At 58.1% G+C, this 27,513-nt stretch overlaps 3 protein-coding genes across 6 annotated transcripts; 2 read left to right on the forward strand and 1 right to left on the reverse strand.

Moving 5' to 3' along the window:
- Pex16 (peroxisomal biogenesis factor 16) lies at nt 1-6,146 on the forward strand. 3 transcript variants are annotated; one of them, XM_076570091.1, is made up of 11 exons: nt 1-94; nt 1,187-1,222; nt 1,990-2,066; nt 2,413-2,546; nt 2,676-2,776; nt 3,543-3,623; nt 3,745-3,897; nt 3,983-4,055; nt 4,183-4,302; nt 5,356-5,420; nt 5,963-6,146. In XM_076570091.1, the coding sequence occupies exons 4-11, from the start codon at nt 2,473-2,475 to the stop codon at nt 6,019-6,021; spliced, it is 726 nt and encodes a 241-aa protein (XP_076426206.1). In that variant the 5' UTR covers nt 1-94; nt 1,187-1,222; nt 1,990-2,066; nt 2,413-2,472; the 3' UTR covers nt 6,022-6,146. The 3 variants fall into 3 exon arrangements, with proteins under 3 accessions (XP_076426206.1, XP_006995215.1, XP_076426207.1); XM_006995153.3 differs by lacking the exon at nt 1-94 and adding an exon at nt 784-991; XM_076570092.1 differs by lacking the exon at nt 1-94 and adding an exon at nt 790-917.
- Nucleotides 6,147-7,812: 1,666 nt separating this feature from the next.
- Frey1 (Frey regulator of sperm-oocyte fusion 1) lies at nt 7,813-8,565 on the forward strand. Its single transcript, XM_006995154.4, has 3 exons — nt 7,813-8,020; nt 8,174-8,247; nt 8,409-8,565. Exons 1-3 carry the CDS (start codon nt 7,917-7,919, stop codon nt 8,528-8,530), a joined length of 300 nt encoding a protein of 99 aa, XP_006995216.1. The 5' UTR covers nt 7,813-7,916; the 3' UTR covers nt 8,531-8,565.
- A 69-nt stretch (nt 8,566-8,634) lies between these two features.
- Nucleotides 8,635-26,665, reverse strand: Mapk8ip1 (mitogen-activated protein kinase 8 interacting protein 1). Of its 2 annotated transcripts, none has more exons than XM_006995158.4 (12): nt 26,447-26,665; nt 16,192-16,297; nt 14,020-14,325; nt 12,552-12,633; nt 11,596-12,408; nt 11,387-11,462; nt 10,795-10,967; nt 10,398-10,507; nt 10,141-10,257; nt 9,910-9,980; nt 9,703-9,801; nt 8,635-9,383 (listed from the first exon to the last, which is right to left on the reverse strand). In XM_006995158.4, the coding sequence occupies exons 1-12, from the start codon at nt 26,542-26,544 to the stop codon at nt 9,311-9,313; spliced, it is 2,124 nt and encodes a 707-aa protein (XP_006995220.2). In that variant the 5' UTR covers nt 26,545-26,665; the 3' UTR covers nt 8,635-9,310. The 2 variants fall into 2 exon arrangements, with proteins under 2 accessions (XP_006995220.2, XP_015844168.2); XM_015988682.3 differs by lacking the exon at nt 26,447-26,665 and adding an exon at nt 17,329-17,964.
- Between the last annotated feature and the right edge of the window lie 848 nt (nt 26,666-27,513).

Below are 27,513 nucleotides of genomic sequence, written 5' to 3' on the forward strand. Positions count from 1 at the left end.
TACAGCGCCTTGACTTTAGCAGTTTTGTTGCTCGGTTCAGAAGTGGATCTCTAGGAGTTACCCCAACTCTTGGGGCTCAGCTGAGAGCCAGGAGGTACATCCAAGGGCCAGAAAACGCTGACATTCGTTCCAAGTTCAAGGTCCAAGTCGGCCCCCCCAAATTTTGTAGATAGGGAAATCTGAGGTGCAGATAAGCGAAGTTTATGCGCAGGTTCATCCCCAAGTAGAGAGCAGAAGGCTAGGCCAGGGTATTCTCCGCCGAAGTAGTCATCAGGGTACGGGTTTTGGGGGTCCACATGCCCTGACGGAGCTGGAGCCGCAGCCACGGCACTAAGTCTGCTGGCTAGGTTTGCCTCAGTTTCCTCGGCACGGGCTTTTGTGGGGAACTGGAAACTGGCGGTTTGTGAGACCCATTTACGACAGTTTCCAGGTCCCGGCGCCTTAAACCCCAAGCCCTTTGCTGTCCCGCCCTCTCGCTCGAGCCTCTCGGCGATCTGCTGGGAAAGCCTGAGACTTCGTGTTCCCTTCTCTAGAATGAACTGCTCAGCCTGCTGCCGAGCTGCAACCGCGCAGGCGCCAAGACAGCCAACCAGGAAGGCTGCAGACCGCATGCCTGAGGCTCTGGGAGCTTCAGGGCGGAGAGTGAGGGAGCCAATGGCTGGGAGGAGGGAGGGTGGGAGCTCACGGTTGCTGGGAGGAGGTGCTAGAGATGGGGTGAAGGGACGATCTGGGCCTTCGCGCGGCTCGCTAGTCCGGGGCTGCGGAAGTTGAGCAACTGGGAGGCGGGCTTAGGGCCGGAAGCAGGAAGGAGGGCGCAGGACGCAGGGCGCCGCGCCAGCTGTGCTGTCGGCTGGTGGGACTGTCGGTGGCCGGAGCAGGATGGAGAAGCTGCGAGTCCTGGGCCTCCGCTACCAGGAGTACGTGACTCGTCACCCGGCCGCCACGGCCCAGCTGGAGACGGCAGTGCGGGGCCTCAGTTACCTGCTGGCAGGTGCCACGCTGACCTTTGACCCATTTCTTGGGGACCCTGACCCATGACTCCTGTGGCCCTTTCCTTGCGGACCCAGGGGAGTGGTCACTGTGTCTGAGTTCTGTCTAGGTTCCTGTGCCGTATAGAGAGTTAGGGGGCCCAAAGCCGCAGGGTGGAACAAACGCTCACCAACGCCTCCTGTACCTTCTTTCCCAGGTCGCTTCTCCGATTCCCACGAGCTGTCTGAGTTGGGTGAGCTGGGCTCTGGACTGGGGAGGGAGAAGGCTTCCAGAGGACCACCCTGGCTCCGGGGCCTGGGCTGCCCTTTAGATCGATGTGCCATAACTCAGTCAGACAAGTTCAGCTGCCCACTGTCCAGGACCCTCGGTGTTCCCAGGGTTGGGAGACCTGTGAGGGAAGACCTCGACTGGCCGTCCACTCCTGGTTTGGCTCAGGATTAAGCAACTTTTCTGCCCTTTCTAGTTGATCAGTCCTATGCGTATGAGGAGGACACTGTTGTAATGTCTAGCTGGGGGAATAAAAGGTCAGTGAGGCTGGGGAATGGTCCGTGGTGTTCGGACCAAATGCCGCAACCCCCATACTATGAGTGCCTCAGCTGTGTTTGCTTGTTAGCAGGGCAGTGATGGTCGTGAGAGGGTGAGGTAGATTTTGAAAAGGAGGGGACGGTCTGCAGAGAGAGCAAAGGTGACGTGGTGCAGCCACACATCTGGCTGTTTGGAGGACGACAGGCAGTTCCGAGTAGCTCAGTAACCAGTGCGGTCCAGCAGAGCAAGGGCTTAGCTTGTCACTGTCATCGGCTCAGTTATTGTTGGTTCAGATGCCATCCTCAGGAGAACAGGGCTCTCGGGAAGTGGGAGAAGAGGCATGTCGGTTTCCACACAGTCTGTGGGCAGCTGAGTAGGACTTGTGACAGGTGATCTGTAGAGCTCTGGGGTAAAGGTGAGCGGCGTGGAGGCCACCTCAGAGCCAGCCTCTGAAGACCACGCTCTGCTTCTCAGTGTACTCTGCCTCTAACCTGCTGGTGCTGCTCAACGATGGGATCCTCCGGAAGGAGCTTCGCAAAAAGCTGCCTGTGGTGAGAATTCTGCCGGGAGCCGAGGGTGGGGAGCTCAGGGACTTGGGAAGAAAGCAGTCATCACCAGCACACGCGTGGTGCATGCTGCGGTCTCCGAGTGTGAGACAGGCCCGTGTCCGTATGAGGCTCAGCCCACTGTTCATTGTCCTAGTCTCACTCACACGCAGTGAAGTGTCAGGGCGATGGGAAAGCCTGTCCCGAGCCAGCCAGCCTGTGAGCAGTGGAGGTGGTGTCTGCACTCAGGTGTGGGGCCTGGAAAGGGGGAAGTCCCCACCTGCAGAGAGCCTCTGTCTCTAGGACGGCACTTGGGGCTAGAGAGGCTCCCTGACCTCTGGGCTTCTTGCAGTCGCTGTCCCAGCAGAAGTTGCTGACGTGGCTGAGCGTGCTGGAGTGTGTGGAGGTGTTCATGGAGATGGGGGCTGCCAAGGTGTGGGGCGAAGCAGGCCGTTGGCTCGTCATCGCTCTCATCCAGCTGGCCAAGTAGGTTGGGTTGTGGAGGGCAGGACTCAGGTGGGGCGGCCCCGGCCAGCTTCGAGGGTGCTCAGCAGGGCAGCCTTACAACCTGCTCCCTCGCCACTCCCCCCTAACTGTGCCATACCCCCAACCCAGGGCCGTCCTGCGCATGTTCCTGCTGATCTGGTTCAAGGCTGGCATTCAGACCTCACCCCCCATTGTTCCGCTGGACAGGGAGGCCCAGGCACAGCCCTTGGGTAAGCTGCTTCTCTGCCTTGAAGTGGGATGGGACATGGGACTGCTCTGTGGATCTGGAGCACATTTCCCACCTGCTCAGCACCCATTATTCTCTAAGAAGGAAAAAGACAAGGTTTGGAGAAAATCAGAACTTCAACTTGGGGGGGGGGGCGTTATTTATTTTTTGTGATCCTAGCGATCAAACTCAGTGCCCTGTCACTGAGATACACTCCCACCCCTGAACTTGAACTTGTGGTGTCAGAGTCCTCCTTCTGTCCTGTGGGCTTCAGGAACAGTGTCTCTGGGCCTGGTTCTGTGTCATGAACCACAGCCTCAGGAGGCAGCTCAAGACTGCTTTGGCCCTCCGTCAGCCTTGTCTCCTCCCTTCCTTGAGTGGAGACAGTGATGTGCCTCCCACATCCGCATGTTGACAGCAAAGGATGGAGAGAACATGGCCTCATGGCCCCATAGCCCCAATAGTTGTGGTTGGGCTGGGCCTTCCCTTTCTTCCTCCAGTGTCTTGGAAGCCTAGGTTCTCCTTTAGCTGTGGCTATGGGTAATGATGGCCTTCTTCCTGGGCCAGGAGGGTTCCAGAATGCTTCCCTCTGTGGAAAGATTTCTTAGTGAACCACAGTCCCTGGGTGTGATTACCTTTGCTCAGCCGCTGCCTCGGGACAGGCTCTTGTGTTCTCCCAGGAGCTCCTCAAGCATTCCCTCACGCATGTTCTCTGCAGGCTCTGCTAGGAATGTGTCCCTCTTAAATTATGTCCTGTCTCTACCTGCTAGATGGTGAGCACAGCCCAGGCAGCCATGAGCCATCCTATGTGGGGAAACGGTCAAACAGAGTGGTTCGGACACTCCAGAACAGTAAGTGGAAGATGTAGCTGGACTGGGCACCTAGGTGCTGAGGTCAGTGTGAGCCTGAGGGACTGGCTTCTGTCCGCACCCACTTCGGCTTCCGGCTGACTTACCTATCCTTATGTTCTAGGCCCATCCCTGCACTCACGACACTGGGGAGCCCCCCAGGAGTGGGAAATTCGGCAGAAGCAGCAGCAGGAGGAACTGAGCACACCCCCAACCCCTCTGGGGCTGCAGGAGACCATCGCAGAGTCTTTGTATATCGCCCGGCCCCTGCTGCACCGTATCCTTAGCTGTGCTGGAGGCGGGTTGGGGAGGGGCGGAGCTGGACCCTGCACTGGAGACATCCTTGACACCTTGACCGTCAGTGCTCAGCCTGGGCTTCTGGGGTCAGCGGTCATGGACACCCTGGCTACTGTCTGGTGTGGTAGATATGACTAGGTGAGGGTCCGCAAGGGATTCCATTCCTTCCATGGGGCTTTCTGCTTGCTGTTTGGTTATCCCAGTCTATGGCTTTTCCCCTCTCAGTGACGTAGATCATCCTTGTTCCTATGTCCCTTCCCAACAGCCTGAGTCTCCTGAGTGACAGAAAGAGCCTGACCCGAAGGGAGCGGCTAGAGCTGAGGCGCCGTACAATCCTGCTGCTGTACTACCTGCTGCGCTCGCCATTCTATGACCGCTTCTCTGAGTAAGCACCACCCTCACATCGGTGGGGCCATCCATGGTGCATGGAGAGAGCTGGGGTCGGCTGAGTACTTGCTGGTTCTGGAGCTGTTCAGGAAGCAGCCACTAGAACCACCGACCCCCATCAGGCCAGTGTGAGTTTATAAGGGTAGATTAAGAGTTCTGCAAGGCCACAGTTGAGGCAGACCACCTGTCTCCAGCTCTTTTCACCACAGGGTATCCACTTTTCAGAGCAGATGCTGCACTTCAAAGGCCTGGCCCATCCCACACTGATCACCTATGAGGGATCAGAGCCTCTGCCTTAGCCAGAGGAATCTCTCAGAACAGCCTGCCAGGGTGCCTGTGACCTGTGGTGGAATATCTAACTGAGCAGGAGCTGGACTGGGAGATCTCTGGGCTCAATTCCTCTCCTATAAAGTGGGGATAGTGACGGCACCATCTGAGAGGGTGGTGTCGGGTCAGATAACTGAATGTGTCTGGCTGTGCTTCGTACATGCAGTGAGCATGTGATAAATGTTAGGTCTTTTTCTAACCTTGGTGCTGCTGGGGCAAAACCCAAGGCCTCAAACACGAACTACACCTCCATCCCATACGTGTTCTTTGCTTGTTCCCAACATCATGTGTCCCACCCCAAGTTCCCCTGTGGAAAGTCCCATGTCTTAGACAACAAGCGTCTCTTTGAGCCAGCAGGGACTCTTCTTAGCACCGTGACCCCTTCCTACTCTGAGCATTGGCTTCTGAGGTTTCTAAGTAGCTCAGCTCTCCTACCAGTGTACCTCCCTCCAGAAACCTCCAGGGCACAGGCCTTGCCACAAAGGGACCTTTAGGAAGCACTGTTGTTGAATGCCAATGGTGGGAAGGTCGAAAAGAGGGGAGTGTGTTGTGATGTGTACCAGCTGCCAAGTGGGCAGAGCTGTGAGCATTAGGTGCAGCTGTAGATAGGTACAGTGCCAGTGGTCGTCCTAGCCTGGTTTTCTGAAATGCCTGGTGCTCAGTCAGGCCTTTAGCTCCCTGTGTGCAGGGACCCGCCCCACCATGCTGTTCTCTTCCCGTTCAGAGCCAAGATCCTCTTCCTACTACAGCTCCTTGCAGACCATGTCCCTGGCGTTGGCCTAGTGGCAAGTAAGTGTGGGCGGACAGTGCGGCTGCGCAATGTCCCCGAGGCACAAATGGCCCGTCTCACTGTTTGTTCTGTCTCTTTTTGGTTTGATTATTGGGCAGTCAAGTGTGAACCCTAAATTGGTGTTGGGAGGTGACACTCCAGGGCCTAAGTTGACCCATGGAGGTGTGGAGGTGGCTGGAAGAGTACCTGGGTGTAGGATTATTAGGCCACATCAGGTGGCAAGCCCTCTCCTGACTGTGACCTGAATCACAGGAGGCAGTCTGATCTGGTAAGGCAAGGAGGGGCCTTGGGGCCTGTCTGGGTACCCCACCATAAAGGAAGACATGCTGCTCATGCTACTTGGCTCCCCTGAAGCCAGGGCTCCTTGTCTGTAAATCACATCTCCAGCATGGCGGCAGAGAGGCAGGAGACCCAGCAGATGGCGCAGGTCTGAGCTGCTGTGCTGGTGGCCGTGCCCGGGGGGGCCTGCGGCGGTGCCCCGGGGCCTGGGGCGGTGCCTGGGGCCGGTTTAGCCCTTAACTCCTCCTCCCTCTCATTGCAGGGCCGCTCATGGACTACCTGCCCTCCTGGCAGAAAATCTATTTCTACAGTTGGGGCTGACCGACGCGCAGGAGTGGGTGCAGAGCGGTCGTGTGATGTGCTCTATTGCTCTGGGTGGGCCTTGCCTCCGCCCTCCAGTCCCCCGGGGCCTCTTCTCTAATAAAAGTGACTCTGGTCGTGTCCCAGCATGTGGCTCTGTGTCCACCAGCCAGCGCCTGCCCTGGCAGTTCTGCCTCCTCAGTCCTGGTCACCACAGCTGCTCCTTCTCACACCTTCCTGGGATGCAGCCACAGCAGCTGCCTTGTCACTGGGCAGGAAGTCCCCATCAGGTCCGGGGGGCAGCTTCATCTTGGCACAGCAGACTGACTCAACTTTCTCCAGCATGGGCCACCATTGAATGAACTGCATGACTAGATCCTTCCTTCTCACTGGTCCCTGGTGAAGACGAGTGGATCTAGGCCATGGAGGACCGTGGTCCACTATGCCTGCTAGCCAGGGTCTGTCTCCCCTTCACCACAGGCTAAACAGCAAGCCCTGAACCCTAGAAGCTCTTCTCTATGGCAGAAGTCAGATCTGCCAGGGCTGGGACGGGATCGAGTGCGAACCTGGATCTGTGTGTGTGCACGCGCATGAGATTGCTGGAGCCATGCAGGCTATTGTGGGGAAGTGAGAAGAGGGCCTGAACTTCACTGTCTTTGTGTCCATCCTCCCGTCTCTCCCTCTGTCCTTCTCTTTCTGTCTTTTAGACAGACTCACTGGCCTCAAACCCATGGCAGTCCCAGTGTGGGACTCTAGGGTTAAGCTGTCACCCCTACCTTGTTCCTGTCCTTTTGCTGCATGGACTGTTCCCAGCAGTGGTGCCCCTCGACTTTGGAGGACACTGTTTGCACCTGTCTTCCAGGCCTCCCCCCCTCCAGTGTGCTCTCACAGCCCCAACTCAACCCGACATGCTTGCCGTGTGATTGTGAGCAGCACAACCCTGGGCTCTGAGCAGCAGTGGCGAGGGCAGCCTCAGTCTGTGGGCTCGGAACCCGTGACCCTCTGCTCAGACTCAGGCATCCTGTGTGCTTGTAGGATGTAGCAGTACATCTGTACTGTACACTGTAGCAGGCTTCAGCGCCATGCCACCTGTGGTCCCCGCCTTGCAGTCCCCGACTACCAGGTCATCTGTGTATGTACTGCAGTGGGGTCTTGAAGATGGAGGTGGTGTGGCAGAGGGGAGCGAGGCCTTCCAGCAGGCGGTTGTTAGTCTGGAGATGGGAGAGACTAACCGCCAAGCCGCACCCCTCACTGGGAGGTCAGGTTCCTGACAGGGAGGGCTGTGTGTCGAATGCAGCTGTGCAGGGGCTTGCTGGAGACAACACTGAAGTGCTGTGCTGTGTGGGCATAAGGAGTGGGTGGCACGAGGCCCAGGGGAAGGTCTGGTAGGGCACCATACACCTGGTGTTCTGCGCAGAGACGAGAGTGGGTGACACTCAGGCAACGGGGCAAGGGATGAATAACCGCAGCAGACCATGGGGGCTGTGGGCAGAGGGACAGGGTGGTATCCAGGAGTCCAGGGATGGGTGAGGCTTTGGAGTTGGCCAGCATATGGCACTCCAGGTCCCTAGAACTGAGGAAGGGAGGTTTCCCGGCAGGGACATAACACTAAAGCAGTGGTATGGGACAAGGGTCTTCTCCAGGCTGGCAGCAGTGGTGCACAGCTTGGATCCCAGCACTTGGGAGGCAGAGTTCAAGGCCAGCCTGGTCTACAGCGTGAGTCCCAGGACAGCCAAGGCTACACAGAGAAACCCTGTCTCCAAAGCCTTCAAGATGCGAAGGAAGGTAGTGCTGGAGCTGATGCTGAGCTCTGGAACTAATGTCCTTTGTGAGGTGGCCCTGAGAACGCCCGGGCACCAGGTTCTGTCCCGCTGGGGGAGGGGCAGGCAGAAGCCACAGCAGGGACTGTGTAGGAGATGGTTCTCGCCATGCTGGGGGCTCTCTATCCCAGGGCTGGGCTCAGCCTCTTCCTTTTTTACCTCATCCTGGCAGGTGCCCTCCTTCGACCGCAGCCCCAGAGGTAAGGCCAGAGCCTCAGGGCCCAGAAGACTCTGACAAGGCTGACCATTATCCTGGGAAGGGTTGGTTTATGAAGACTTCACCCTGGGCTGACCCGCAGAGGACAGTGGCTGTGGCCCTGGGCCAGGGCTCAGCACAGCAACATTTCCCACAGGTCTCTGCGATCTGTTCCTGAGGAATTTTCAGCCCCGCTGGAACTCTCAGCGCCGCTCTCGGGCCTCATGGATGGTAGGATTTCTCCCCTCCCCACCCTCCACAGCAGGTGCCCCAGAGGTCCCCGAGGGCCAAGTCCCGGGTCTCCTCCTCCCAGACTGCCTCTTCAGAGCTGGCTACAGCCCTGTTCCAAGTCAGCAGCTCTTCCCTCCACCCTTCTCTTCTTCTCTCTTTAGACTACGGGGTCAGACCCAAGCACCCGTGGCCACGAGGGCCCCGACCCCTTCTCTCTCAGGCCCAGCAGCGCAAGCGGGACGGGCCCAACATGGCTGACTACTACTATGACGTGAATCTGTGATGGGAACCCCGCATAAAGCTATTCTGGGCAGCAAATGCTTGGCTTGCTAGCCTGTGTGTGACAAGAAGGCCCAGCAGGGGTCCCAGTGAATACACCCACCGTGGTCCAGACAGGAAATGGCACTTTAATAGTAGTAGCCAGGTGACAAGACAGTGATGGGATCGGCTGGGACCGGCTGAGAGGCCGCCTATCCCTGCCAGGCAGGGCTTGCTGTAGCCTCTCCTTGCTAGCACACACACGCCTGCCAGGACCAGCATGCTGGCCAGGCTGGAGGTCGGAGCTGCCTGGGGGCCCTACGGACGTCAGCCGAGAACAAGGTCTTCACTGCCGTGTATTGCCATTTCCTCACTGGAAAGTCCTTGGGAGGTGGTCGGGCTCAGCCTGAGCGCAGGGCTCTAGGTGAGGTGGGGACAGGAAGGTGGGCACTTCCAGGTGGAATGGGCTTTGTCGAGGCAGGAGCCGAAAGCCAGAGAAGTCAGGGTCCTCGGCATGGAACAAGGCCCAGGAGAGGGCAGTGCCTCTGTTCCTAGGGGATCCCTCTGTGGTCAGAGGCCTGACCCCCCAGCCCCACCTTTCCCCAGTCCCCAGAGAGCCTGTACTGTCCTCCATAGATGAATCTAAACCCATATATTACAATAAACTGCATCTGCCTCTCCCCACACCCGCCCCACCCCAGCAGCCCGCACTCCCCCATTTTCTTGTGGCAGTACCACATCCTGTCCAGAGCCAGCTGTCCTACACTGGCCCGGGGCTGAGGGGCTGCAGAGGGTGGCGGCGCTGCTACTCCAGGTAGATATCTTCTGTAGGACAGGTGTACTCCACAAACTGCTTGTAGAACTGCTGAAATGCACGCCTGCAAAGTGGGGGACACTGGGTGACCAGGAGCCTCGAGCCAGGGTCTTCCGAAGCTCTTGGGGACGCTGGCACAGCTTAGCTCTGTTCTCTGGGCAGTTATTTCCCAAAGAGGAAAGGACTGGTTGAGAAAGGGCCCAGCAGCTAATTAGCAAGGAAGGGGCCCAGACCCTGGGCTCCTTAGTACCTCCCAACCTCTTCCAGGAGTGGGGCTTCCAGGACAAGGGTGGCACTAATACTGAGCATGAAGACGCTCCAGTCTTGTGACAGGGCATATTACCTGGGCAGACCCTTGCCCCCCGACACACACACACACTCACCCCACAGACTCTGCCAGGGCTTTGGTGGAGTCTTCAGACACAAAGACATGGCACGCAAACCGGTGGTCAGCGGGGTGCTTGGTGATGAACCCAAAGTACCTGTGGGAAGGAAGGCAGGCATCCATCTGTGAGACAAGGTTCGCGCCCATCCCCACCCACGATGGCCCAGGACGGCCACTGGGACTCGTGGCTGCCTCTCCCACTTACTTGTTGTTCTTTGGATGGTATCCACAGAAAGAGATGTTTTTTAGCTGGAAAAAGTGGCTACATTTATTTCCCTACAGGAGGCATGAGAGAAGACAGTCAGCCTGCAGGGGAGGCGGACAGGGGGGGATAGGGCAGGTCCACAGGGAGGGGAGAGGCCCGCGGCAGGCAAGAACTGAAGGGGAAGGAGACGACGCACATGGGGCAAGAAGGCTGGGGCTTGAAGGAAGTCACCTTGGCCTCCTGAGCATCATCGGCTTTGACACCTATCTTGACACCCCTGACGCTGATCTCAAGGACGCAGCTGGAGGGTGGGTTAAAGTGCACGGTGAGCCGGCGGGTGGTGGCGATCTGCAGGAGGGACAGAGCCATGTTGGAAGCTCTGTTTCTCCGTGGACCCCTCATGTCTCAGCACTGCCTCGAGACCCGATAGTGAGGGCTGGCTGAGCATAGGCACCCCCAGGAAAAGGCCAGGAGCCGGATTTGGGTACCTTTTGCATAGCGGCACAGAGGACATCATTGCCCTTGTGATAAGGAACCTGGACGGAGCCCAGGAACTTCACCCGGAACTGGTCAATCCAGTCGCTGTTTTTGGCAAGGGCTAGAAAGCAACCATACAATAAGCAAGAGAGCCATCAGCAGGGGGGCTCAGGGCCAAGCCAAGAAGGGACAGTGCAGCATGTGCAGTGACTCAGGCAGCAGAGGATGCCGCCGTCCTCACATGCCCTGATTGGCTGGGCCTCACTGACTAACGTGTAATGGAACCTCTGCTCTCCTCCCCGGCTGCCTAAGACCCGCGGGGCATGCTCGCTGGCAGCCAGGCCGGGGACACACACACACACACACACACCCCCACACACACACACACAAACTGGAGGCAAGTACTACCTGCCATGTGCTCAGGCTCCTTGGTGACCTCAATGGCATAGTAGGCAGGGAAGACGCCTCGGGCTCCAGTGCGCATGTTATAGGCCTCGTACCAATAGTCTTCTGCCTGCAGCTCCACCAGCAGAGGGTCGTCCACTTCCAGCTCAAGTTCGTCTTCGTGTCGAGGCACAAACCTGTCCCCAAAGGCACGTGAGGCGCTGATCGGCAGGGTTCTTTAGCCTAATGTGGGGTCCTGAGCCACTGACATTTACAAAATACCCGTGCGCCCCGTCACAGTGCTGTCTCCTAGGGGACACATGACACTCAGATATGCATCTGCTACCCAAGATTTCAGGGGCCAGGGAGGGAGGGAGCCTAGGCCTTGATAACGAAAAGGCCACGGAAAGTGAGCACCTTGCCTAGAGGCAAGATGGGGCACAGGTTCTGTGCAGGGCAGGTATCTCTCTGGCCCCTCACCAGGTTAAGTGCATAGTCCTAGCTTCCCTGTGACACCCCAGCATCAAGCTGAGTTCCTACAGGGGGATCCTGTCCCCCAGCAGCAGAGGGATGGCAGTGATGGGCTGGCAGAGGCAGGGAAGGGGGCAGCCCTCACCTGAATATAGCCCGATGGGATTGCTCCTGCTCCTCCCCATTGATGACGCAGGAGAAGAGCCCGAAGGACTCGGCACCTGTAGGAAGTCAAGAGGCTGGAGGAGGTGGCCTCAGCTTGGGCCAGGCAGAAAGCTCTGTCCTGCTCTCAGACGGACGACCAGCTCTCCCTGGCCAGGGTCCCCCCCCCACCATTCCCTCTCACTGACTCACTGGAGGAGCGAGAGCGGCCACTCATGAAGACGTTCAGAAACTTCTTAGAGAAGTGGACATCAGGCTCGTCCGGTGTGGAGTCCTCCGAGAGGCAGGTGGGAGGCCGGGGCTGAGGGGCCTCCTCATACTCCTCACCGATGGCTGACTCGTAGGGCGAGGAGGCAGAGGCACAGTTGTCATAGACAGTAGCAGAGTCGCTTTCGTCACTGTAGTCTCCGAAGCATGGCCGCAGGCTCACCAGCTCAAGCTGGGCATGCTCGTCCACCACCAGTGTGTACTTGACCGAGTCGTAGGACAGGGCGCTGGTGTCCGAGCTCAGGGAGGCCCGTGGAGGCGGCGGCGGCTCCCCCAGGCTTCCCCGCCACCCTCCACCGGGTGGCTCGGCGCGCTCCGGGGATGACAGGCAGTCGAAGCCCTCGTCCTCTTCACTGATGGAGGGGTGTGGCCGCCCTGCAGTTGCAGAGTAAACCGCAGGGTCCGGATCAGAGCTCACGGACATCCGGCTCTCGGTGGGCGGCAAGAAGGTGGAGGCGGGCTCTGCAGGGTCCGGAGGCCTCTGCACTGGGGTCAGGTAGATTTCCTCAGTTGCCTCGAGCCGCACATCTGCCTGATAGTGGATTCGGTCTCGATGGGAGTGGCCGCGGCCACCAGGTGCGGCGGCAGGAGGACCACTCGGAGGAGCCATCTGCGTGGCAGCGCTGCGGCGGCGAGGGCTGTCGGTGGAGGTGCCGCGATCCTTGGTGGGAACGGGACTGTTCTGGGGCGGCAGTTCGTCACTCAGGCAGATGTGGTCGTGTGGCGGTGTCTGCTCCCCTAGAGGATGGGCGAGTTGGTACTGAGAGCTGGGCCCCACTCCAGATGGCTGCCCCCTCCTCTTCCCAGTTGTCCTCAGCCCAGGTGGGCCAGGTGAAGACACTGGGTCTCCAACTCAAGGGAGAGAGGTCAGTCTCACTTACCTGTCTTCAGAGGGGAGGATGACCGAGACACGCGGTCCTGCCAACTGTGCTTTTTGCCTAAAGAATTATTATTCAGCGTGTCCTGTGCAGAGAACAAAAGGCTCTTATGAAGAAGCGGTCAGCAGTGCCCGGCACTGGGAGGCCCTGGTCCTGCCCCCATCAGGCCATCCCTAGGCTGTTCCCACCCCATCTGGCCCTGCCAAAGGCCTCTCTGCCAACCTCCGTCTAGCAGGCAGCCAGGGTGGGAAATTACCACCCTCCCCGCAGGCCTGCTGGCTTGGAGACAACCCTCAAGAGATGCAGTGGTGGTGCTGGCCAGCGTGGGTGCTGAGTAGAGGGTGCGGAGGGGGAAGCACAGATCCCAGGAGAGTCAGCCAGCAGCCCCAGGCACTGACGGGAGACATGTTCTGATGCTCAAACCCAGCCCTGGTGAAGGACGGGAAGACTGACCCAGAAAGCTGGGGTCTCGCAGAGTGGTGGGGGCACTCTGGTACAAGGAAGGGTCTCCCCAGAAGCTGGCCTGTGGGCCTGGATGAATCATTCGAATCATGACTCCATAACACTCACCCCCACTTCCCCCCACGTGACTAAGGAATGACAGATGTAGTGTCAGCAGCCCTCCTTCCTGGATCTCCCAGAATGCTCATGCATGCCACAGTCAGCCTCCGGAGACCCCTGAACAGAGCCCATGCCCAGGGCTCTCCACACACGACTTGGGCTCCCTTCTCCAGGGACCACGATAAGCAACACACACACACACACACACACACACACACACACACACACACACACACACACATTCATGAACTGAGCTGCCAGGAGCCATGCCGGAGGATCCTGGGAAAGGGACCAACCTCTTCCCTGCAGCCCCTCAGCTCTCCACCAGTAGCCCCACCGCCCCAGCTCCTCCCAGTACCTCTCCTGCCTAGGCCGACAAGACAATGGGTCAAGGCAGCCGCTTTGGCACCCAGCCACCTGCCAGGGGCCCTAGGCCCCAACTCAGCCAAACAATTCCTCTATGGCTGCTGTCTGGAATGTCCAGCTGCTGAGATGTCCAACTGGCTGCAGACCCTAAATTCCCATTCCACCTTCATCCCATTTCAGATGCTCTCTTCTCCAGGCTCTGCCGCTGCCTCAACCTTCACCAAAGCCCCCAACCCAAAGAGGACCCTGTCACAACTGTAGGAACCCAACTCCTTTGTTAGTCCCCTGCGACTCTCCCCACTGGGATCCCTGGCACCCCCTTCGACCCTTTCCAGAACCCATACCCAGCCTGCTGGGATCAGCCCTTCTCGGGACAGACGTCCCTGCCCCTAGACAAGTCCTTCCTCTGGCCCTACCTGCAGAGAACCTGCTCCTGCCCAGGCACCATGCCAGGGTGGTCGACCCCCACCAGCAGGCCCACGCCCCTACATCTTCCCTGTCCACCCAGGGCGCCGCCCCCTCAGCTCTGCCCCGAGCAGCTCACCTGAGACCGCGGCACCTGCGGGAAGAGGTTGAGCGTGGTAGGCCGCTTGGGCCGGTAGGTGTCTCCGCTGCCCGTGCCGGGGCCCTGGCCTTGGCTGCGAGGCGCAGGCTCCTGGCCGGACTCGGCTTTGGGAGGCCCCACTCCCGGCCGCTGGGCAGCGAGCTCGTCGTCCTCCTCCTCGTCGTCGTCCTCAGCTCCGGGAGTGTCGCCTGCCGCGTCGATCAGGTCCATCTGCAGCATCTCCGCCTGCAGCCGGCTCCCTGCGTTGCCGCTGCCACCCGCAGACAGCAGCCCGGCGCGCGGGGGCTGCGCGGCGCGGACGGAGGGGCGTCAGGGGAGGGGCCTCGTGAGCGGGGGCGGGGTCTCGCGGGAGGGGCGGGTCTGATGCCGCTGTGCCCCGCCTCCCTCCCCACCGGACGAGTCCATTCGGCAGCCGCGAAGGGAGGGAGACAGGGAGCCGAGCAGAGACCCAAGCCCTGGGCCACTCCCGTCCGCACCCCCACCCCCGCCACCCACCACGAGGCCGCGTCCCCGGGCCAGAAGGAACCGCCCACGCCTCTCCGCTCCCACGGTCCCCCACCCCCCGACTCCTTGCACCCTCCCGTTCCCTTGGCAACGGCCAGTGACCTCACTCTGGTGGTAAGCCGAGCCCAGAGTGAAATCACCACTGTTGCCACGGAGACCTAGGGGTCGCCCAGGAATTCTGGCCCCAATAGGGAAGGGTGAGACAGCTGGCGTTTGAAGGGGCCATTGAAGCAAACTGGGGAAAGTGCGTGTCGGCCAGGTGAGAAAGACTGCAGTGGGGACTGGAGGCCCCGACTGGACCCCAAGGGGGACTCTGAGGGGGGGCCCTTGCCAGTCAGCTCTAACCTGAACACTTCCCCCATCCAACCCTGCCTCTATAGTCCCTATTTGCTACTTCCGATGTTGGCACTAACTCCTGGCACCTTGGACAGATCCCCTGGCTGTATACTGCTGTCTTCCAGGTTCCCAGGGAGGAGAGGACATTGCAAAGTGTGCATGAAAGCCACTGAGACTTTGACTAGCTCCCACCGGGGGAGTGCTCTAGTTAGTAGGGCACTACCAGGGTAGGGGTGGAGGTGGTTCTGGCTAACGGCAAAAGACCCTCTTGAAAGCTTTGCATTTCAAGGAGACAGTAGTTTCAAACTCCAGAACAGGTATGGGACCTTCGAGAAGTCGTGACCCAGCTCTGGGACCGCTCCCCAAGCCCAGAGGAGAATGCCATTGCCTCCATCCTTTCTGGCCTGGCCAGAAGGGAGAGGATTGGGAATGGGAACTGGAAGGTCATCCTCAGGGCTTGCCTGTCTTTGCCTGGAAGTTTCTAAAAGTGCTAGGGATAGCAGGAGGTCTAAGACAAATACCCTTCCCTCGCTCACTCTACAGCTGTCTAAATGCCACATCTAGCTACTCAAGTACCTGGCTAGATAAAGTGCTTGACTCAGACACTTAGCCCAGAGCACCTGCCTTCCCCATCCTGCAAGCAAGTCTTTGGTTTGTGTTCAGACAACAGACCGGGGATTCCCATCTATCCGGGCACCCTGACACTCAGACATAAGGACAGGAGACAGCCTGTCACTATGGTAAAGCCAAGGGGCTCGGAGTAATACCAATACTGGAAGAACCCCTCAGCAGGCACCACTGAAAGCCTCAAAGGCTGGTAGTGTGGTCAGGGTGGTACAGCAGCAGCAGCCACAGGAGCGAGTCCAGCAGCAGCAGCAGCCACAGCAGCGAGTCCAGCAGCAGCCTGGCTCCCTTCTCCTGGCCCAAAGCACTGCAGATTCTACCAGACTCCACCCTGTACCGCTGCAGGCCCCCTGCCAAGAAGCTCCTGAGAGGCCCTTGCCTTCATTCTGGCCCTCACTGCCTCTGTCCTACATCTCAAGCCTTCCTGCTCTCTCTCTCTCTGTGAGCAACTGAAGGAGCTGCCTCCTGCCTTAGCACCGAGAAGACAAGACAATACAAAACATTAAATTAAGATTTTGCTTTGAGCACCCAAGATGTGCCAAACATTACACTAGGTGCTTCCTGCATTGTTCATTCACTTCCCAGGGGTGCCACACCTACTCAAAAGCTCCTTTGTAAATAGAGGGGTGCCCTCGCTTCTGTCCCCATCCCCCCACCCCATGCAGACTCTCCAGACCCAGCCCTTACCCGGAGAGACAATGTGTCTTTGCACTGCAGGCTGATTCCACACTCATCAGTGATCTCTGAAAGGTCTTCATCCTCAAACTCCTCCAGACTGATGTCGTGGGTGAGCCTGGCGGGGACAGAAACCAGCGTTACAACCTAGGGGGCCTAAGTCTCCACTAACCCTGCTGGTGTCTCCCACTTCTCGGGGGAAGCCTCTGGAAGGCAGGTGACAGCTCCCAGATGGAGGACTCAGTCTGTCTGTACCGGTGGCAGGGGAAGGATTTGGGGTTGGAGCCAAAAGGCATTCCACCTAGGGTGGCGGAGGAGGCAGCTCAAGGTTCCTCCAGCATCACCAGCTGGGAGTTCTCCATCCTGCTGCCAACCAGAAGGCGGTCCTAGAAGGCCCAACTGTCCAGAGCCTCAGTTCTGTTGGAGAAATGCCTCCAAAGCCAAGTGCCAAGGCTAGTTCAACCCCAAGAGGTACCCAGAGCAGGGAAACCTTTGCACTCTACAGTAACAAGACCCAAAGGGCTACCAGAAGGCACAGCAGGTACCCCTTTCTCTTACCCACAAAAATTACACGCCACTGAGCCAGGGTAACAGTGAGGGGGGCCTGGAATCTGCCTGCTCTGAGAAAAGCTATGGCTTCTTCTTACGTTCTTGGTCTCGTCTCTTCAACTACACAATCTCATCTGACCCTGAGCAAATGGGGTCAGGGAGGGCCCAGGCTCGGGCTTGAGACAGACCACAAAGAGACCTTGGGTCCCAGACACTCGCAGGCTTCCAGGAGCCCAGGCCAGCCTGTGTGCCCACCTGGGGATGCACTGCTGACAGCCACTGTGATGACGGCCTGTGCCCTGTACCTGCCCATCCCAACCCTGGCACTTTGTCTGGCTCGGGGTAAGTGGGACATCTGGGGAGCTGAAGAGAATGCCTGGGCCTTTTCCCAGAGACCAGGAGATTAGGCACAGAGCAGAGGTACACAAGCTCATCCAAGGTCACCCAGGAAAGGAAGGACGGGGTGCAGCTCCCAGGGAAGCCTAGAAGGCTCACACCTCTGTCTTCTAGCTCACTCAATCTGAACAGGGGCCCTGCGCTCCATGGAGCGCCTCCCGACTCACCCCTCCCCCACCCTGAGGTCAGCCCCCAGGACCCTACCAGCGCTCCCACTGATCCTCCAACCAGCTGTCATTGTCTGGGCTCGAATCCATCTTCAGTACCAGCTGCATGGAGAGCCCTGCCCGGCCAGGGGGCTGCGGGGCTCCAGGGCTGCCCTCTCATGCCCAGAAGGGTGGGGGGGCCAGAGCTCAAGGCAGGGCTGAGGCTCCTGGCCTCCACCAACTGGGCCTGCCTTTCTGCATCCTGCCGGCTGCAGAAGCCTGAGGAGCTCATTAAAAATAGATGGGGCCCGAGAGGAGGCCGCAGCTGCCGACCCAGGCCCCAGCCCCAACTCTTCCTGGCCCAACCCTCGGATGCGGGCAGCTTCCTCCCTAGGCGGCCCGACGCGCTGCGATGTCGCCGCCTCCCCCGCGGGATCAGGTTACTGCAATCAATGCTACTGGCTCCACCTGCCCTTCCAATGCCCCTGCTGGGGGCTGGAGTGACCCTCCCTCCTCCCAAGGCCAGGCTTGTAAGCTGACGGCAGAAATCTGCTATTTTTTTTCCCCCTCAAAGCCAGACCCTGATCTGCTTTAAAGGGCCAGCGCCACACACTCAGGGTGCCAAGTGGGAAGATGGAGGGGCTTCCAAGGTGCCCCAAAAATGGACACCCGAATTTACACAGTCACAGGCTCCGCCTCCACACCGCGTCGGCGAAAGCTTCTGCACGCCCGCCCAGGGCCCGGGGAGGTTGGGTCGGGGATTGGGGCTTCCGGGGAGAGAGCGATGAGGACCCTCTTGGAGCATGGTTGGGAGTCATTTGGGAGTGATTTTGACTGGGTCTGGAGGTCTCTAGTAGCAACTGTCCTGGAAGATTCTGACCCCAAGGGGGAACAGGTTTCCAGACATGGGGGTGTGGCCGCCAGCTGGCATGGAAGTGGCCAGGGGGCTGGTCCAGAGACCAGAGCATCCTCCGCAGTCCGGCCTTTTGGCCCTGTAGCTGACACTAAAGGCAGCCTACCTGTAAGGTGTGGCACTCAGGCAGCATGGCAGTCCCTGGGTCCCACTGGGCATCTTCTCTGGAGGTGTCCTCAGATGCCCCAGCTCTGCTGGTGCCCTCTGTACACACCTCCCTGCCAAACCCTGGTCCAGTTCCTGCATCCACCAGACAAGCGGGTGCCCCTGCCCGCTGGCCTCCGTCTCCCTATACCTGCACTACTCCTATGGCCACGAGGCAAAGTCTCAAGGGACACCACCATCCTCACTCAAAACCCTCCTGGGCTCTCTGCAAGGGGGCAGACTCTAGCTAGCCTTGTGTGCAATGACCTATTTGCGGAGCCTCGCTCCTCAAGAATGGGTACCGGGCCCCAACAGTCCCAACCTGGGACTTGCATGGTACACGTGGAAGGCCTTCAAACTGGGCATGCCTACCCCTCTGAATAGGGCAGGCGTCATCCTCTGGGTGGACCCATCAGAGATGCCCGACCCATCCTGGCTACAGAGTTGGATGGCATGCAGCCCCCTTATCATCCACATTTTTCCCTTCCCGGCTCCCATCTAGACTGGATGCTCCTGGAGGGCAGAGCCGGTGAGGACGTCAAACACACTCTCTGTGCTCAGCAGACACATGCCAGGTGCTGGCCACAGGAAAGCCTCGGTCTCTACCCTTCCGCTCAAACTCAGGGGTTTGGAGTCGGGCTGTGGGAGTCGGGCTGCAGGAGTCTATATGGCCAGAGGATGCGTCCCTGTGTATCCACGGCCCCTCAGCATGGCCTGATGAGCCCTTTCCTGAACCACGGTCTGAGTGGGACAAGCCAGATGAGGACAAAGTCAGGAAGAGCTATGGACTAGAGGTCAGGAGCCTTCCATTAATCCTTAGTTGCCTTCAGGGCAGGGAGGGTGTTCTTGCCTTCTCTCACTCCTAAATTCACCCAGGAAAGAAGGCCCGGGGATGACATGTTTCATCCATCTAGAAACCTTGGTATCAGTACCCTTGTCTGTCTTTGGGGTGATTCTCCTAAGCGGAATGAGACCAGCAGAATGACCCCGGGTCAGGCCTGGTAGTAGGAGTATTGAGAGCAAATCCTTCCCCTTCTTAAGATGCCACCAGCAGGGCCACCAACCTTGCTACATTTCTTTACTACCTTGGGATGGGGTTCTGGGCCATCTCACAGAGGAGGGTGCTCCAAGGCTCAGGCACAGGGGTAAGACGCGGTTTCCTTTCTGCCTGCCACCTCAGAATGAGTCGGAGTGTCTGAATTAGTGTCAGGAGGAGGCCACCACCAAAGAAGAGGGGGAAGGACTGGCCACGGGCTGTCCTCTGCTGTCCCTCACTCTTCTCTAGGCACTGAAGGTCTAGATCTCCCGGGCAGAGCCCAGAGACCCTTTGAGAAGGGGAGGGCATTGGCAGCAATGTGTTCAGGGACACCAACAGTAAGGAAGAAGAGGGGGAAGCTGGAGTCGGGGAGTCGGGGAGTCGGGGAGGCTCCTCCCGACCTTGCCTAAGGCACTTCTTGGAAATCTGAGCCCTGGCCTGGGAGGTGGCACAGGAGAATCACACAGCCCTGGCAGCTTGGCAGCTTCTTCCTCGGGGTTGGACCTTGGGCAGCCTCCCAGGGTAGCATGCTTCCTTGCCCGTGTTGTGCAGACAGACACACAGCACAGCCATGCTTGCTGGCCCTGTGTCCGAGTTTGGTCACTGGACCCCACACTGACTCGGGCATCTGTCTTCCTGCAGTACATACCCTCTTGCAGTGACAGCCCCCAGCAACACCTTGCTCAGCTTCTGGCCATGACCATGCCCCACACTCTCTACGGTGTCCTGGACTGGGCTCAGGCAAAGCTGCTCCGGGATTCTCATGGGCTTTCAGCTGCCCGGGGTACTCTTGGCCGTGTGTCCATCCCTGCAGCAGTTCCGGCTGGTCCTCGCCTCTTCATGTACTCCTTCAACCCAGGCACAGGCTGAGGTGGCTGTACCCAGGAAGTGAGGGCCGAGCACAGCGCTGAGCTTTCACTGAGTAAGGCCAGGTGTGGGCTGTCAGAAGCCACTCTTGAGCCTTGCCTTCCAGCTTCCTGTCTAAGTTACGGAGACTAGCTAAGGGCCCTTTGGCCCCAGCCACGGCGCCTCTAGGGGCTTCTTGTGATAGAACCCACCTGAGATCCAGGGGTCCGGCCTGCCCTGGCAGCCCTAAATCTTACAGCGCTGGCTCTCAGGAGATCCTGAGGGTACCCAGTGTCTAGCCTCCAGCCCCTTGGCTCCTCTGACTTTGAAGAACAGGACACTCCGCCTTTCTGGTGGCTCTTAGCCCCGCCTAGTGGCAGTTATGGAAGGACAGTAGTTTTCCTTTTGGGTTGTATGACCCAGGGTGGCCCCTCAAAGGGCAGCTGGCCAGTAATGTAAGGTGCCACGAGGTAAGGGTTAAGCAAAATACAGCATTCCCGGGTCTTTACATTTTTGCCATGCAAAGGTCTAGATCAGTTCCCTTTTTGGATCCAACTTCCTGTGTTCTCAACAGAGAGTCTAGGGCAGGCTATCCGGGCCTCTGGAAAAACAGCCTGGCTGAATCTAGAAGGCAGGGTAAGCCAGGTTCTCAGGGTACCCTCATCCCCCTGGCCAGTGGACTAGGCGGTCTAACTGCTTCTTGATCTAGAATAATCCCTTCCATTGGGGATTCATCACCACCACCAGCAACAGCAACATGTCAGCTCGAGAAATGAGTTCCTCCACGGGACAGCCCCCACTCAGGGTTAACCTGCTAAATTTGCCCAAAGAGTTCGGAGATATGTGGCAGGGATTCTGTGAACAGTGGCTGACTCATCTTGGAAGAAGCACCCCCAAATGTATGATCCCACATGCCGAAATCCCTTACATACAAAACTGTGCATGATGTTGTACTGGGTGGCACTGCTGACCCAATTTGTGGGACCCTTCAGGCACCAGGCTACAACTGGGTCGCTAGAGCCATGCAGGAGTCTGACCCAGAGTGGAATGGGAAGTGTGGGCACCGCATTCCACTGAACAGACTGTCTGTGCGTCTTCTGGAATGAACACCACAGAGTCTGTGTGTGAATATGGAGAATGACAACCCAAGAATAAGCAACAGGGCAGTCTGGGCCTGGAGACAGCTCCACCCACAGAGCGACAGCTCCACCCACAGAGCGACAGCTCCACCCACAGAGCGACAGCTCCACCCACAGAGCGACAGCTCCACCCACAGAGCGCCGGCCTCCGGCCTCCATGCAACGAGGCGGTGCTTGAGCCCCGCACTGCACGGACCTGTGACCCCAGCATTTGGGAGGCGGCAACAAGGGGGACTCCAGGTCCTCTTCAATTACATAGCAAGTTCCAGGCCAGTCTGGGTGACTTGAGACACGGTCTTTTTTAAAGGTGGGGGTTGGATGGAGGAGGCAGGCTGGATGGCCCAGGGCTTCCCTGGGAAGACACACACACAAGACCCATAGGGACCGGAGTTGTGGGAGGGGTGAAATCTGACGAGTTTGCCTTTGCTGTACCCGGCAAACCTCTGGTTCTGCTTCCCACAGCCTAGGCCCTGACTTCCGCTCCTAGTCTACCCACCGCCGGTTTCTTGAGAGTGAGGTCAGGAGCTAGCCTAAACTCACCCCATCCTAAGGAAAGCTATTCACACAGACACTAACTAAGCACCCGTTAGATGACGGAGTCCTTGGCTGCCTGGGGGTGGGGGGGACAGGACTGTGTAGCCCTTATTTGCATATCCGGTAACAGAACACAGCCAGTACCCAGGAGAGGTTCCCAGAGTTGCACATGAATGTGGGCAGAGCCAGGGGACAAAGATAACATTCTAGAAGACCCCTGAGTAGGGGCCAGGGATGGTGACACAGTTTATAGGAACCTTTAGTCCCCAAGGCAGAATTAGGCTGTACCATTTCCCAGGGATCCAGAGACCCAAATGAGGGCTCGGATGCTCCAAGGCTGGGGTAGAACACCTTCCCTGGCTACAGGTGGGCTGTGTGAGGCTGGCCAGCTCCTCTGCTCTACACCATAGGTTCACCAGGAGCCAGGCCAGAGGCAGCGACTGGCCTACCTCACCACACACGGCTGGTGGTCCCCAGCCTGGCTACCGGGCCACCTTGTCCTCCACCATCCCCTGGGCTCTTTCTGAGGTGACAGCTATCTTCTCTGAACACTGATACTTCAAGGACCATGGTTCTAGGACATGCCCTCCCCCAAGCTCCATACCCCAAACCAACTGCCCACTCAACTCCCTGGGTCAGCAAAGATCACCAATCTGAAATCTGGAAATTTTGCCAAGGTGACTAGACCATTGCCTGTCTGCCTCTCACCTCCCAAGGAACGCCGGGACCGGCTGATCACTGCTGTGTCCTCCTAATCCTCCGACTAGATCCCTCCCTTTCAGTGGGAGGATCTGGTCCGCCCCATCCCCTAACCATCTCCCATCCAGTCCCCATGCCGCCTTCTCATCTGCCTGCAGGATGGCAGGATGGCTGGTTAGACCACCAGTCTCCTGGCCTACCCATTTACTCTGTCCAGCAGCCAGAGCGAGAGCAGACTATCTGCCGGCCTGACCCCAGGCCAGCACCCCCTGCTTGCGGCGGAAGAGTCCAGCCTCCTAACACAGCCTCCTGCACAACTCTGTTCTCCACACTGGCAGACAGGTGTCACCCTGCAGGCTTGCCTGTTCTAGCCTGTCCTCCCCACTGGACTTTCCTCCTCTGTGAGGATTGCTTGACCTTCCCCTGTGGGCCCCGGACCTGTACGGCCACCACACTTGGCCTAGCTGGTCAGACACTGTCTTCCTCTACACTGTCACCTGCATGGGGGTCAGACCCATGTCAGGACCTCTGCACACTGCCCTTCCTGGTGAGCCCGGCAAAGGAAGACAGTGTACACAGCTCTGTAAAGAGGTAAATGGGACCCCTGCTCTGTGGTGGGCACCTCTCATGCCCAGGCAGTGCAGTAGGGTCAGTGGAAACCACAGATGGAGTCCGGGTCCTGGGCTCCATCCCAACCACGTCATTAACTTGCTGGGTGTTCTTGGGGGAAGTCACCGACCCTTTCATATTTCTACATAAGAGAGAGATTTGCTGGACTGTTTTTCTTTTCTCTATTTTGTTTTCTTCCGCAGTGGTAGAGTTGGAACTTAGGCCCTCCAGCACACCAGGCGGAATACTTAGCACTGCATCATACCCCAGCCCTGATGAGATGAAATCTGAGGTCTCCCTTATCCAGAACTCAGCCATACCCTTAAAGCAGGCTGTTCGTATTACTTCCCATGAATACCTCTTTGTTCTGTGGTCCTTCCATTTGGGATGTCTGCCCCCTGTTCCACCCCTTCATCCCACACATCCAGGACCAATGGATCCATTGTGTAATGCTCTAAATTCTCTCCCCTAGAGCTTCCTTTATGAAGAACATGGATCAGTTAAAAATATCTTTTTGCTATGCTGTAAGTAACTTAGTAACTTATACACATGCTAATCCAAAAATAAGAAGCCAAATGGTACCCAAACAGGTAAAGTAAAAAGCACAAAGTCCTCGCTCCACCCCACATCCAGACAAACCACTAGGGACCAGATGGAAGATTTCCATAATCAGAAAAACCACCCAGAACACACTCATTTAAATCAACTTCCAACAGACGCTCCCATCTTTCAAGTCCACACATGCTTATCCCTCCAAAGGTGCTCCTCAGTATCCCAGGGCTCTCTTATTTTAGTGGCAGAGTTGAAATAAGACTTTCTGGGTTCACGTCAGCTCCTCTACCTCTCCATGCCTTGGTTTCCACATCTGAAAGCAGGGGCAATACTAACCTGTTCCCATGGTTACAGGAGGACACACTCTTGTCCACAACAAGTTCTTAGCATGGTTTCCCTGAGGTCAGCATCACCACTACTCTGTTTGTTCTCTAGGGGAAATGTGCCCAGGACATCCATCCTCAATTCAATAATAAACCAGTAAGGCACTGTTGAGAACCTATTCTGGGCTGAGTTAGCTGCTGCTAACGGGGAGAGCAAAGTGTGAGTATGCGCCACTTACACATTCTAGAAGCTCACAGCAGCAATGGGACACACACACACACACACACACACACACACACACACACACACACCTGAGTTCTAGGACCATCCTGAGCAGGGCCTAAAGAAGACATTTTGAAGAACAAAGAAAGACCCAAAAGTGCCCACTCTTGGAGCACACAGCTAAAAGGAGCAGTTGAACCCACAACCGACCAAAGAGCCACAAGACAGCATACTTGCTCAGGGTTGAACTGAGCTGGACCAATGGCTGCTTAGGCCGGACCAGAGAAAAGGCAGGGGAGGCTGCTGAAGTAGGCAGCAGGCATGCAGGGCCCAAGACACTGCCCAGCATTATTCCCACGAGCTTGCTTTGTCTCACAGCCGGGGCACAGTGTCCTGGAGGGCCAGCCCACTCCTCAGCCTTTTGGTATACTGCTGCCCTCAATCTCCATAGCCCAGATTTGGTCATATGCTCCCTGGCTGGTATCCTTCATCTCAGCTTCTCAGACCTCTATACTAAATGATAACTTCCTGCCAGAATGGGGGTCGGTGGGTGAGCCTATCCTGGGCCAGAGGTAGGGCCTGTAGGGAGGGGAACTGAGCAGGCTCAGACCCGGTCTCGGGTTCCAGTCCTGACCCAGTCTCAGACTTTCCTATGGTCCCTAGGCTAGCCCCTCTGCCCTCTGTATTTTCCAATGTCTCTGCTCTACAAAAGGCAGACCAAGGTACACCTTCAGGGTGGTGGTGAAGGTTCGGTGAACTACCCTGGAGAAATGCTTTGACAGAAACAAGCCGGGCAGCTTCCTGCCGGGGTAGAAGGCTACTTGTTGAACAGTGACTTGATATGTACTGTCTCCTTCCCAGGCTGGAATCAATATTAATTAGCCCACTCAACAGATGAGGCCAAAGCAGACAAAAGCATGCTTGGATCAGGCAGCGAGGAAACAGTGGAGCTAGGATTCGAACCCATGGTCCTCACAGTTTATTTTCTTCCCCTGCAAAGTTCTGACCTGCTAGGGAGAATCTGAATTCTTAGCCTGGAGGCTGCAGCCCTCCAGCCTTCCCTCTGGATGCCTCCTTCTGGTTCTTTCCGCAGGGCTCAGGGCCCCCTTGGAGGATTCAGGGACCGATCATATCATTTGAGATCCCTGGGGGGGGGGGTGTCTCTGCCCACCTGAGGACCTGGGAGCCAGAGACCCCTTCAACAGATGAGTTGGCGCCAGAGCCCAGCTGGGGCCTGGCTGGGGCGAGGGCCCCAGGAGAGAGAGAGGCGCCTGCTCCTGAGATGGGGGAACAATGAGATAGGTCTCAGCTTCTTTCTCCTGGATTCTGGAGCAGTGACACCCTTCTCTTCCTCACCAACTCTCTCTGTGTGTCTCTGTCTCTCTCTCCTGTGTGTGTGTGTGTGTGTGTGTGTGTGTGTGTGTGTGTGTGTAAGAGAGGATGTTACCGGCACAACACATCACCCCTTATGTCTCTGAAATTCACCTGGTCTAATACCAGACTTGGGAGGTGGATAGAAGGAGAGCTCAGGTCAGGGTCCTGAGTATGTATCACAGGAGGGACCTCCAATGATATCCTTGGGTATTCACAGGCAAGTTCCCCTCCCACAAGCATATTGGGTTCCACTGGTTGAAAGCGATTCTTCTGTCTATACAACTGACCAGGTGGGAGCTGCCCAAATCCAGACCTTGCCCACGATAGCCTAGCAATCTGGTCAGGCGAGCTGGGGGAGGGGACCACCCTCCTTACAGCATCAAGGTTGTTACCTCAGAGAACTGGGGCCCGCGGGCCCCCAAGCCCTAGCTTGCTCCCACCTTGGGCCAGAAACCTTGGAACGCAGTGGGGTAAAAGTCTGGGCGGGTTGCTGCACCGAGAATTCCATCTAAACCCCAGACCCATTCTCAGCTCCAAGGTGGAGGGGGAAGTCGATCTCCTAGGTGTCTGCCCCAGATCCATGCCGAGCACCCCACCTCAGGACATGAAATGGTGGAGGGAGATGGGGGGGGAGGGGGGACACGCGGTGACCACCAACCTGGACCAACCTGGGTTGCAGGGTCTGGGGGCTCGGCCCGGAAGTCTCGCCGCCCTCTGGGTCCCCGGGGATCCCGAGGCTCCAGGCCAAGCCGAAGGGCGGGGCGCGCGCGGCCGCTATGCTCACCTGAAATTGGGAGGCGACGCGATGTGCAGTCCCAGGAATGGGGAGGCGGCCGGCGGGGACGCGGCGCCCCCGCCCAGGCCGCTCTCTCGCTCCGCCATTCCCGGGCGCAGCCCTGGCCATCCGGGCGGAGCGCGGCGCGGGAGGCAGCGGCGGCGGCGGCGGCGATGGAGGAGGAGGCGCGGCGAGGAGGCCGCCGCCGCCGCGGGGCTCGGACTCGGCTGGGGCGGGCGCGGCTCCGGACCGCGCGCCGCTTTGCCTGCGGCCCCCGCGAGAGCGCCCCGCGCGCGCCCCCGGGCAGGCTGGGGTCTCGTGGCCCCGCCCCCGCCCCCGCCCCGCCCCCCGGCGCTCTCCGAGGTGCTGACGCTTTGGTCCGGTGGCCCTGGGTCCACGCGGCCTCCCCCAACACCCCCCTCCCCCCGACTCTACAGGAACCCGCAACCAGAGAGTGGGGCCTAGATCCAGGGCATCGGGTTGCTAACGGCAGGGTCCTGCTCCCCAAGTCCGTCTTTGGCCCTCCACAGCAACGGGAGTGGGAAGGAAGGAGGGTTTCGGAAGATGGCAGAGAAAGAGAGAGGGTGGTGGAGGAGTCCAAAAGCAGTCAGCTTTGGAGCCAGGTGGCCTAAGACCACAGCTTGGGTCCACAAGTAAACAGGCAATGGGGGCTTGCACTGGTGACCTCACAGCTGTAAGGCTTGTCTTTCCCATCTGTAAAATGGGGTGTGATCCCTCCATGTCTGTGGTGAGGAAGAAACAGAATAGAAGTGCTTGCAGGGAACACCCACCTGAGCACTGGGATCTAGCCCTCATCTCTCCCAGAACTCTCTCTAAAGGGGCACCTCTGTCAAGACCTCCTTGAACCCCATTTGCCCATGATGACCTGAGCGCCGCTCTTGGCTTCTTAGCCCTGTGAAGTCTCTTTATGCCAGGACTCAGGTTGTCCTGGAAGTTACTATGTAACTTAGGCTGACTTGGAACTGGTGACAATCTTGAGTCTCCTGCTAAGCCTGAGGATTAGTGTGAACTCCCATGCCCAGTTCCCCAGCACTTGTCTTCCCACTGCATTCTTT

Source organism: Peromyscus maniculatus, chromosome 4 (assembly GCF_049852395.1).
Source record: "Peromyscus maniculatus bairdii isolate BWxNUB_F1_BW_parent chromosome 4, HU_Pman_BW_mat_3.1, whole genome shotgun sequence".
Lineage (NCBI taxonomy): Eukaryota > Metazoa > Chordata > Mammalia > Rodentia > Cricetidae > Peromyscus > Peromyscus maniculatus.